This window comes from Fistularia commersonii, chromosome 15 (genome assembly GCF_037954325.1).
Source record: "Fistularia commersonii isolate RoL2024-O1a breed Wild chromosome 15, RoL_Fcom_v1.0, whole genome shotgun sequence".
Classification (NCBI taxonomy): Eukaryota; Metazoa; Chordata; class Actinopteri; order Syngnathiformes; family Fistulariidae; genus Fistularia; species Fistularia commersonii.
The window spans coordinates 16547752-16560059 of NC_141298.1; the positions used below are offsets into that span (position 1 = coordinate 16547752).

A 12308-nucleotide genomic window follows, 5' to 3' on the forward strand; every position below is an offset into this window, starting at 1 on the left:
GGCCCGAAATCCCAGATCATGCTGTCTGCAGAGATGTTGGGCCGTTCTCGCGTTTAAAAAAAAAAAAAAAAAAAAAAGCTTCCCTGAGAGTCGTTGAACATAATCAGGTTCTGTGTAAACACCGTCTCACGCAGTCCAGGGCCTTTTTATATTTTAAATTACGCAGTGCCGTACATCAATAGACTATTCATTCTACTGACTTTTATGAGTCCAATAAATGTCTGCGGTGAAAAAGGCTAATTAGAGAACGCTAATTGATGTGACAAAAAGTTTTACCTCCAGTTCACATACTAGCATGAACACTTTCTGAATCCCAGTCAGATTCTTCGCTTTGGAATCTGGAAAGTTGGAGTTTTTTTTTTTTTTTTATTTCAGTTGAAATGAAAAACCTCCCTCAGTTTCCGATGAATGATATCATTTTTAATAACAACCACGGCGCATTTGCATTTTTTTTTTTTTTTTTTTCAAACAAAACAACAATACGACAACAATACAGTGAAGTTCAAACTCCCCGAGCTCACATCAGAAGGGAAAAATGATTTAACAGTTCCAAGTATATTTAGCTTCTATGTAAATACCACTAATGCAAACAAAAGCAGGAAAATCCATAGCGATCCCGCAAAACCGAAAAATACAATGAGCATTCAGGGAAACCGGAGCGGTGAAAGAAGTACTCCTGATGTTCTGCCCCTTCAGGTTTCCTCCAGCTGCTCTGGATGGATCTACTGACAGGGTTGCGTACGCTTAGCCACAGCAGATAATGAGAGGGTGTCAGTCACGCAGAAATCGCTTGATTCCGATACAAAAAAAAACCTTGTTTTTATCACCGTGTTTGTCAACGCCTTTTTTTTTTTTTTTTTTTTTTTTTTTCCATGTGAACACAACAATAGAAATGATTTATGTCAGAACAAATCATGGTTGTAGCGAAAGATATTTCTTCAAAGCAGATACCCCTGCTGAGAAATACAAAGGGGTTCTGCAGAACGTGGGACCAGAAGTTGAGTTTGATATGTGGAACAGGAGCCGGTTAGAAAGTAGGTTTTGTTTTAAAGCAGTGATTCTTTGTTTAACACGAGTCTCTTACCGGGCAATAAATACCACGCTTCCGGAAGATTGATCACGAATGCTAGTTAATTCATTTGTATCAGTCAGAAACCGACACAAACGCCTGCTTTTGGTTAAACAATAGACGAAACTGACTTGAGTATCAACAAACAATTACCTGGATGAATACATCTAAATTTTGGAGTGCAGCTGAAAACGACTTCAAATATCCCAAATTGAGCCGATTTCAAGAAACGGTTCACCGCTCTGCATTAAGAGGAAAGGCAAAAGGCAGGATTTCAATTTTGCAAATGGAGATTTATCATTTTTGGAAGTTTAGAAAGGGAGAAAATCAAGAAAGCGCCATCGTCCCCTCCGGCCGCCTCGCTCCAAAACCTTTGCCGGATCATCTCGCCGTCTCCCGGCCGAAACCAAAGGCCACCGGCCGTTTGCGCTCCGGAGGCCGGGCGGAACTCTTGCGGCGCGTGAGCGAGGAGGAAAAAGAGAGCGACGACCAGTTCATTTGGCAGTCGGCGTATGAAAAGGAAGGGCGGGGCTGGAGCGCCAGAAGAAAGGTGGAAGATGATCAGAAGAAACCCCTTTTCTAAACCGACTCGACATCAGACAGAGAGGCAGATAAAAACACGGCGAATGAACACGAGGGTCCGGGTTGTCCTGAAGGCTCGGTCCGCCGGATCACGCTTTTTCTGTGTGATTCCCGTTATTGCCGAGCAGATGAGCTCATAAATACCGCACCGTTTTGGGACGTGTTAGCGTGTCCATTAGCCGCTGGCAGGTGGCGTTTTATTTGCACGCAGCAGCGTTTTCCTGTGGTTCCCCGCGCTCGCCTTGAGCTTTGGCTCCTTTTTTTACATTTATTTATAATTTTTTTAACTTTTTTTTTTTTTTTTTTTTTTTTTGATGTGAGCAGCGTCCGGCTGCACGGGAGGGATGACATTCTGAAATTCCCCAGAATCTCCAGGCGCTGATGACAACACACAGGAGAGTTGTTAAGACAATTTATATTTCATTGTATTTCTTATTCTTCCTCCTTCCTACTATTATCTATTACTGTTATGTTTTTGCTTGAAACTCTGGCACAACAATTTCCTTCGGGATAAATAAAGTTGTTCTCTTTCTCATTCTCATTAACAAATTAAATCTTGATTTCTGAAATCTGGTTTGAAGCTCACAGGGGTGAATTCCTAGGATTGCACGGTTCGTGGCATCTACTTTTCAAATCGTGTATTTATTTTGGCAAGAAATAATTTTATTCAGTCTGGACAGAAACCGGGAATTATTTTATTTACATTTTCTCGCCTTTTCGGTCCTGTTCACAAGTTGCTCGCTGCCTCCCTTGGCTGGTACAGGAGACGTAATCTACAATTTTATTGACTTTTAATTATTGCATATTTGATCCCCTTTTTTAAATGAAATTATGAAATAACACTGCTCAAAAAAAATATGGGGAACACTAAAATAATACATCCTAGATCTGAATGAATGAAATTCTCTTGTGAAATAGTTGGTTCTCTACATACTTGAATGTTTTGACAACAAAATCACACAAAAATGATCAATTGGAATCAAATGCATTAACCCACACTCAACATTTAGAGTGGAAAAACACTCCAGGCTGATCCCACGTCGATGTAACGTCCTAAAAACAAGTCCAAATAAATCAGTTTTGCTTCAAAGTGGACCCTTTGAATTCACACGAGTACTATATTGTGTTGTTTAAGTGTTTTATTTTATTTCCTTTATTTTTTGGAGCTGTATATTTAATGTCCAGTAACAGTGATGCAGCTGTGTCTTGCTTTAGAACTTTCTCATTAAAGAAAAGTTCTTGAGCTGGTTATGCTGACCCTTTTTTTTTTTTTTTTTTTTTTTTCTGCTCCCTCAAATAGAGAGTCTGAAGCAGCAGGTCAGCCCCCAGCCAATCTCCTTTTATAGCGATAACAATCTGTAATCAATAACGGAAATAATCAGCTGCATCTCCAAAAGTAAGCTCACCGGCGTCTGGCTCTTGATTGGAAATTCAGGGAATCGGAGTAATAGTGATATCGACATCTTCCCCCGGATTCTGCAAGAAAACGGTTATTTTTTTTTTTCCCACCTTCTCCTCAGACTAGACAGGGTTTCCCCACCGAACAAAATCATCTCTATGCCATCACTGGCCGTAATCAAATTTCTGCTGCTTAATGGCCCAGTTTAAATGGCGCGTGATGATTTTCAGGATTTTAATTGGCTATACAAACCTCCAATTGGCTCTAACTTTACACAAGAGGAAGGGGGAAGGCAGCACAACGTAGCGGCGTGGACGATAAAGCCGACGCTCCCCTCGCTTCCAGTCCGGTACCTGTTGAGAGGCCAAAGCTGCTATTTTCATACCTGATGTTTACACACACACACACTCGCACACAGACAGACAGACAGACGGACACATTTGGGCTAATCTGATATGACAAGCAGTTTTATGTGTGTGTGTGTGTGTGTGTGGGTGTGTGTGTCGCTGTATTGGATCCGCTGGACCTCCGCCATGTAGAGCCTGATAAATTGTGCTGGAATATTATAAATCAGCAGGACTATGAGTCAGGGCTGGTCGCCTGCCAACTCTTTCTGCAATTTTGATGTGGTTGTTCTTTCTAATTGTTAGAAAATAACTAAAGTAACTTTATAAATGTGTGATTTCAAGGTTTCCGATTCCGTAGTAATGAAATAGAAGTGATCGGATAATCAAATGAGCAAAATCTCTGCTGTTTATTATTAGGTAATTCGCTAATGTTAATGAACATTATGCCCTCGTAAAGTGTTGCAGTGTGTTTGCGCCCTGACCTTCTCACCTCTACGGTTCAAACACACACACACACGCTTTCCCCACCATGCCCACCAGCTGCTCTTGTTTGCCCGTGAACGCACGGCGTTCACGCTGCGTGGCATACGTTTGTGTTTTCTCACCAGCAGGCCTCGGATGTTTGCTGAGATGTGTGCGTTGTACGCGTGAACACCACAGCAAACTCTTCAGTTTACACACACATAGACACACACACACACACACACACGTGGGTCTCGTGGTGTAGTTTGTCCAGGGCACAATTTACTCAGCGCTCCTTGTTTTCGCGGGTGTCCGCAAGTGGCAGAGCGGCGGGAGAAAACACACGAACGCGCTGTTCCTCCTCCCGCCGCCGCCGCTTTATTTTCAGAGCTCACTTGGCCGATGACTAACCACCTGTTGAAAACATGCGACCCGCCCTTTCGCCGTACATCACTTTTGCAACTGAGCTACGCTGAGGTTCAGTAGCACGACGAGTGTGTAATAAAAATTAGAAGCCTGTAATAGCCTAATAGCCATAGAGGATTGTCCTTACTCATGTGATGGGATTATGACGGGCCACCGGCTGAATCGTTACGTGACCGCAAGATCTTTTTTTTTTTTTTTTTCTTCCCCCCCCACATCGAGTGAGCTGTAACTAAACTGGCTTTGCGGCGAGATCATTTGGCAAAAGACTGGTTTGATGTAAACAGCTGGCGTGTCTAATAATCGTAATAATCTGTTATTTGACACAGACAATGGCACGGCAATCTGTACACAGTTTTAGGAGTGTGTGTGTTGTGTTTGCACTTCTTCCTGCTGAGCCACAGATGGCAGTCCTCCACCTCAGGCTTCCAAGTGCCCTGCAAACATACTGTAGGTATGTGTGTGTGTGTGTGTGTGTATGCATGTAGCAGTGTAGTCTTATGGTTTCTGTGCTTGTCAGCAGCTGTGGATTCCTGTTCTGTTTAGGTCTGCAGAATCCAACACACCCTCATCTCTCCATATTGTGGTCAGTCTCGGGGTCCCTCCGTGCACATAAATTAAGACCCGCCGTTGAATTCCTTCTCAGGGAAACGCCGACGGCAACTCCCTTCGTTTTCGCCGACCGGGGCCCGTTCTGTGGCCCCGTCTCCGGGAACCTCAGATAACCCCCCGCGCTCCTCGGCCGGCGTTTAAACCCCACCTTTGCGACGTGCCTGTTTGCCTTCTCATGCACCTCCAGGTGGCCGGGTCACGCACTGCAGCCCGAGGGGTGGAACGTCTGCTCCGGCACAAGAGCGGCCGCGTCGCGCCTCCAAAACAAAGGTGTCTTTGCTCTCGGTGCCAGCGTGCGGCCTAATTCCCCGGTTGTCGATTCACAACCCCTCCTGGCCGCTCGCCGGCGTTTTCTTCCCGCGCTCGCGTTCACCCTGACCCAATTTTTATTTATTTCCGCGCCACCACAGGTAGTAGCTGTTGTCGTCTTCCACCCGCGGACATTTGGGTGTAAAGGCATGTTGAGATTTTCTTCTCTGCAGGCCAATATGGCACAACCGGTTTGAAATGGATCCCACACGATGCAACGCGACTTTGCAGGTTTTTTTTGCAATGTTTCTGGAGTCAGAAATCGCCTCGAGCACAAATAAATACCTTTATATTCATGTTTTTATTTCTCTCTCGTTCGCCCGTAAAATAGAAAAATCACAGAGTAACTGGAAATTGATCATTTAGAGTAAAATTTCATTTGCGAGTTTCGATTATTGCGGCACGAGTAGCAAAAGCCGGGAGGAAAACGCTCGCCGTAAATTCAGTTTCAGCGCGGGGTTAAACAATCATCTCGGTCCGTGGGCGCCGTCCTCCTTGCTGTTTGGCTTTCTCCCCTAAAGTGGATGTTTTTATTGCATATTTTTATTTTGGGGGTAAATGTGGCTCTGCCTCAGCTCAGCACATCCGTCAAAAGTTGGTGCTCGGCCGCAGCGCATTCGGAGGAAGTTACCAACTGCGGCCAAATTGCGGAAAGTGTGTTTGAATGGCGGGACGGCGGCCAAGTTTATTTGGTTGCGTGTCGTTTACAATGTATTCCCACCAGGAAAGGAATATAAACGCGTTGTTTTTTGTTGTTTTTTTGGGGGGGGGATTCTTGGCGCAGACGAACCTACAAAATTCCGATATGCTATTATGAAAAATGAAAACCTCGTACTTTTGAAAGAAGCCGGTCATGTTTAGCTCAAACGGTAACAACTTTGCGGGACGACCCGGAACACCTGCACTGTTGATATAAATTGAGATGGAATTCTAATGAAACCCTCCGCCGTTGAGAACGCTGTATTACCGGCATAATCTCCCGTGTAGGAATACATTTGAGAATGTATGATAAACGGCGAACGGAAACCGAATATGTAAGTATTTGGAATAACGTTAGCTGAAACCCCCTGAATCTTTGAGCAGCCAGAACGCCGCCGCACCGCTGCGCCTTTTTGCACGGAAGCAAGGCTTCTTTCACGCGCTTCACCGCCGCTCTTTGAACGTCGCCGCGTACGAGGCCGCGCCGCAAATTGCTGCGAGCGAATGGAAATGGCGATATATGAATGAAGACATCTCCCCCTCCGCGTCTTCTCTGCTCATTCATAATCGAAAAACAGCCAACTGGTTAATAAAATGTGAGATCCGCCGAGAGCCGAGGCGGAACAGACGGCAAAACGCGGACCGGTTCGCGGGGCGTCGGGGGCCGTGGCGTCCTCACGTGCGTCTAGTCGTCGGAAGACGAACGCCGGCTCCGTCCCCCAGACTCCGCCTGGATGTATTTTTTTGCAGAAAAGCAGACCTTCCGGCTCATCCGAGCACCGAACCGATATCCAAACGCATGCCCGTATCCAAACGCACGTCGGCGTGCCCGTGAATATCCAGGTTTTTTTTTCCACTGACTCACGTTCATTAACTGACTGGCTCCCAGCTGCAGTCTGGAGGTGTCAATATGTGGAATATGAGTATTATACACTGAGTCACCAGCAACACCTCATTTTTAGTGGGAAAAAACAGATGATAGATGAATGTCACGTTCCGGGGGGGCTCAGGGTATCTCGCTGCAGCGCATTTGGTATAATCTCACTAAAGTGCTCTCCGTCTCTCTCTCTCTCTCTCCATCTCTCTATCTACTTTGCCATCCCTATCGGCTCCTTCTCTTAATCCTCTGCAGAGTAGGTGTGTGTGAGAGAGAGAGAGGGAGGGAGGGAGGGAGGGAGGGATCCAGTCAGGGAGGGAAGACTGATATTTGCTTAATCAAATCCTCGAAGGAGGCAACCCTCTTTGATCCACTTCCAAGTTCACCGTGTTCACTTTCATTCGGTCATCCGTCACTTGCGCTGTCTCTCAGTCTACCTGCAGCTCTGTGTGTGTGTGTGTGTGTGTGTGTGTGTGTGTGTGTGTGTGTGTGTGTGCGCGCTCTCTGGCTGAAAGGGAGAGAATAGCCCCGAGACAATGCCTTGCATTTTCCTCTGTCCCTCCCTCCTTCCGTCTGCCTCGTCCTTGCTTTTCCGTTTCTTCTACAAGCTGTTGCGAGCTGCTGAGGTCAGACTGGCACAGGCAGGCATTGTCGTAAGCATGAGAGCCTCCGTGTGTGTGTGTGTGTTTCTTTGTGTGTGTATAGTGTTGTGCCAGCATTAGCCAGAGCTTGTCCCTTTGTTTAACACGACATGCACAGGAGCCGCCTGTGAGAACTTGCATGTGGACTCCCCTGCACCCGGACCTCAGCGCAGGCCGCCGAAGAGTCCTTTATCCCGAGGGGCTTAGCGGTTTACATCGTGGTTCGGCTTTTATTTCGCATTTCAGTGCCCGTGATTTATAATTCTTTAGCATTTTTTTTTTTTTTTGCAGTACAGTGGACCCTCAGTTTTTACTTTCCAAGACCCCCAAGTAGAGACGTGATCAGTTTGATGGTATTTAAATGAGATGAGATGAGAACAACTTTATTTATCCCGAAGGAAATTGTCGTGCCAGAGTTTCAAGCAAAAACATAACAGTAATAGATAATAGTAGGAAGGAGGGAGAATAAGAAGAACAATAAAATATAAATTGTCAAGGTTAAGGCTACCGAGTGTTTTAAGGTCTTCAGTACAAAGATTTGAAGATATACAGATTTACAGATATATTAACCCTCAACTAACCTCATTCAACCCTTTACCAACCTCCCGCAACCCACCATCGACTGGATATTACGCTTCTCACACTTATACGGTGCACTAAACACTTAAGCTGGCATTGCAAAATAGGGGTATTGCAAAATAATTAGTCGCTTTCACAAACTAAATCGCACAAAGTACATACAAATGAATGTCCAGAAAGAGAAAAGTTGATGCCGACGGAAGGCTGTTTCAAAAAAGATGGGAATGCATATGTATCATTTTGGATTTGAGTGAGTTATACATGCACAGTTATTTAACATTAAGGAGTAGTTACATTTATTTGACATTACATTTGGTTACATTTACACTGTTACCGTTACATGTGGCCCTTTGAGGGAAACCATTATGCAGATGTGGCTGATGGTGAAAATGAGTTTGACACTCCTGACTTAGACAATGTGACAAGATCTCACGAGGGTACGACGGTGGGAGCGAGAGTTTAATTTATTTTGTATTTAATTTATTCTATGAAATGAATTTCAGTTTACTTTTACTATATCTTTTTACTGTGTTTTCTTCTCAGACTAGACTATGGCTAATTTGTCACAAAAATAAAAAACAAAACATTGCAAAAAAAGACCTAAAGCGCGTTTAATGACTAAATTAAAATCACAAATCCGCAAAGTAGTGAGGGTGTGAAAGCCAAACCACAAAGTAGTGAGGGTCCACTGTATTTACCTTTTTTTTCGCTATGATATTACCATATTCTAGCCTGGGAAGAAAAAAAATCTATCGTAAATCTACGGTAAAATTAGACTAAAATTTATTTTATACGATAAATAAAATACGAGACCTCCTTTGCTAAACAGAAATAACCGGTATTGCGGTAATTGTGGCGGTCCTTGATTAGAAGGGCTTTTCACCAACTCAAATTCATAACGCCCACGAAAGCCGGGGCAGTGAAGCCGGCCGGCATTCTCGGAGGAGACGGCTTGAAAATGGTTTGCGGGAGGTTCGTAAAGGGTTAATATATCTGTAAATACCATCAAAACACTCACGACATTCACTTTGAACGATGTGAGGATCCACCGTATTTAACGTCAGACCCGGATCCCGGCTGCAGCTCCCTGGGGGGGGGACTCAGAAACACAGGTGTCCGTTTGTCGGAGCAAGTTTTCGGCGACGGAAAGACGCCGGGAGCGCGAGCCCCCTTTTCTCCCCCTGCCGTTGTTCTTCGGGCTTTACGAGTGTGTTCTGACCAAAAAAAAAAAAAAAAAAAAAAAGTTTTTTCTAATCATCTCTACCTTTCCCTGCCAGCGTTTGTTGCGTTAAGAGGAACGTAACCTGGATCGCTCCCTTCTCCCGCCCCGAGGCATCTCCACCCCGTTGCATTTATTCGCTTTCTTCGACACGCATTCCAAAGACTCATCTCGCTTTTGTTTTTTTGTTGTTTTTTTTTTTTTCTCCGTCTCCCTCGCAGCGAGCACCTATCATGCGCCTTCACCTTCTTCTTACACGGCGACAGCAACGTGTGCACCAGCGTGGAGATCAACCAGCACCAGCCCGTCTACCACCTGACCGAGGAGCACCTGGCTGTGGCCCAGCAGGCGTCCAGCCCCTTCCAAGGTGGGTTCCTGCGCCGCGAGCGCACGCGCTAGCTAGCGAAAACAATTAAAGCAAACGCTTCACCCAAGACTGCATCCTCGGTGAATTATGCAGGTCCCTTTGGGCCAGTTAGAAACTAATATCATACATAACCTTGTTATGATACGCAATAAAAGTGGCAGGTTTCGCCTCGGGACGTCTCTGCGAAAACGCTCGGCGCTTGTAAACAACATACCCTTGTCCTCTGAAGATGCGATCAGTCGTTGGATAAACAGATAAACCGCGTCCCGCCCGCACACGCCACTTTGATTTGACCCGCGAGTGGAGTAGCGGCGACGCACGCCGTCACCCTCAAGTTTTGTTAAAACGCGATCGGCGGCGACCGAAATATCGCATGTGACAGCGGAGCAAACGGAGACGGAATAAACGGTGTCCACTTTTGAGAATGGGAAATCAGAACTGCTATGTTTTGGTTCTTTCGCTGGCTTCCTTCCTTCCTTCCTTCCTTCCTTCCGGCCCTGAACTTGTCATTTGAAAACAAACTCGACCGCTCTCGTATTTGCATGTTTATACGCACGCTGGCAGCGCATTGCAGACGATTTTCCCCTTTCCTCCCCCCCCCCTTTCTCATTTAAGCCGGAATGCAGGGTCAGCGAAGGAGACTCTTTCATCTTCTCCTTCCCGGTGGAAACGCTTTTTTGCCGTAAATTGCCGGTCCCGAAATTTTCTTTTTCCCGTCAGTTAATTTGCAGATTCTCCCGCGTCGACTGTAAATTTTACGCACGTGTTTCAAACCTCGACAGTCAGAAATGTACATTCAAAGCGTAATTCAAGTTAACCGCGCATTCCTTACCGTCACAGCCCCCCCCCCGCCGAGTCGGGACGCAGTCGCGTTTCTCCTGCCAAAATCAAGAAGCGAGCGCTCGGAAAAATTCTCCGGCAGCGTAAATCAGCCGACAGATGTAAGCGGTGAAAGTTCTTTTGGTCCCACTTCTGAAAGAGAAGCCAAAAACCAACATGGCCAATATGATACAGAGAGATCATTTTCTTACCTCTAGTGGATGTTCTGCTCCTACTTCTACTCGCCGGAACCCCATTTAGCCGTGACTAATATCGTCAGGAAACGCCGCAACACCGATATGTTTGAGGGAAAACACTTTTTGCGCGGAAGTGGAGATTAGTCTTTACAATTCAAGGGTCCCGTTCGGCTCAGATTATGATGATTTTTAAAGAAAACCCACGACCTTTTACCCCAGAGGACAAGAAGCGGGGTTTTCAAGGGCAATTAAGGGAAATCCACTTGCAGAAGGGATTTCCTTTTTTGTCACTTTTATTTTTAAAGACGTGGTCGGAAAGTTACCGTCAGACCGGCTTTATCCTGTAAGTCTTGACTCTTGTCAACAAAAAACAGGTGAAGGTAAACAATCCGATGCTACGAGACGCTCGGCCCGGCGTATGTCTGGATCCCACCTTCTCAGCTCCGCACCGCGACGCTAATGTCCCAACAAGTTCTGCTGTTCATGTCAGGATGGGACATACGGCGAACGTCCCCGGCCCGAGAAGGACGGGGGACATTGAGCTCTGATTATTCAGCTGCTGAAAGGCTCCATGAATCTTAATATCTTGCGGGATCCATTGAAGACCATCTACTGCTCCCTCGTCACCAACTCGGAGAGCAGTTACTTATCGCACGCTTTATCGCTCTATTAATGCTCATTTTTATTTTCTAGTTTAGGATGCCTTAAAAAAGGTTTCCCGCCGAGACGCGCGGGCCTCCTTTTTTTTTTCCCCTCCTTTGTCCGTTATGAGAAACCAACGGTATCTTCAGCTCAATTTATTTTTTTTTTCTCTGTTGAAATATTAAAATTCAATTAGGAATTTTGATGAGACCCGGCAGATGTGCCCCAAAGCGCCCCCCTGGAAGCGTCTCATTTTTGGATATACTCCAGCTCACAGGAAACCTGCCAGTGTGTGTGTGTGTGTGAGAGCATATATGTAGTGTGTGTGAGCAGGTGTGTGTTCTCACTGCAATGTATCTCCTCCTGGCTAGCCAAGCATAGCGGCCAGGAAGGAGTGACTTCCATCCATCTCGTCGGCATCCTCTCCCGTCCCCCCCTCACCTCTGCCAAGCCTGGTTTACTGTGCGACAGAGCGCTCCGGCGTGCAGACCTCTCCAGGATGTGACCTCATAAAAGGGCGCAGAGTGAATGTAATGAACTCTCAGCCCATTACACTGATCTGAGCACATTTGACATGTCTTCGGGGAGCCACAGATACACTCACAGCTAGAAAGGGAGGGAAGGACGTAAGGGATGGGACGGCGACGGGGGGGGGGGGGGGGGGGGGGGGGGGGGGGGAAGAATGGTAAACCATTTCCATAATTGCCCCGAATTCGATCTGTCTTCTCCCACTCGGCCCCCAGGTTTTCAAGCGGTGCCAAAGCGAGACGCGCTCAGTTAAAAATGGTTGAGCTCAATTAAGGTTAATGTGATGGAGGATCACCGGTCGCTGTTGCGCACAACAACATAAATAACCTTTTGCTCCTCAGCGCGATGGGTCGTTTCTGCTGAGGTGGCTTTTACTGTCGGAGCGAGCCGAACACCGAGGGACACTCGACGGGCGCCGACGACGCTCGCGCTTCGGCTTCAAGCGCGGCTCATAAGCGGCACGTTTTTTTTTTTTTTTTTTTCCCTCCTCCCCGATACCGTGCGTACACGATAGCGCGCGTTCGACCCGAAATGTTC

General features: G+C 46.2%; 1 protein-coding gene across 1 annotated transcript in view; it reads left to right on the plus strand.

Annotated features, from left to right (window-relative positions):
- med13a (mediator complex subunit 13a) overlaps positions 1-12308 on the plus strand; it is an 80359-nt gene that overhangs the window by 34494 nt on the left and 33557 nt on the right. The window contains 1 exon segment of the mRNA XM_086160472.1: positions 9440-9585. Coding sequence (XP_086016598.1) covers positions 9440-9585 — 146 coding nt within the window.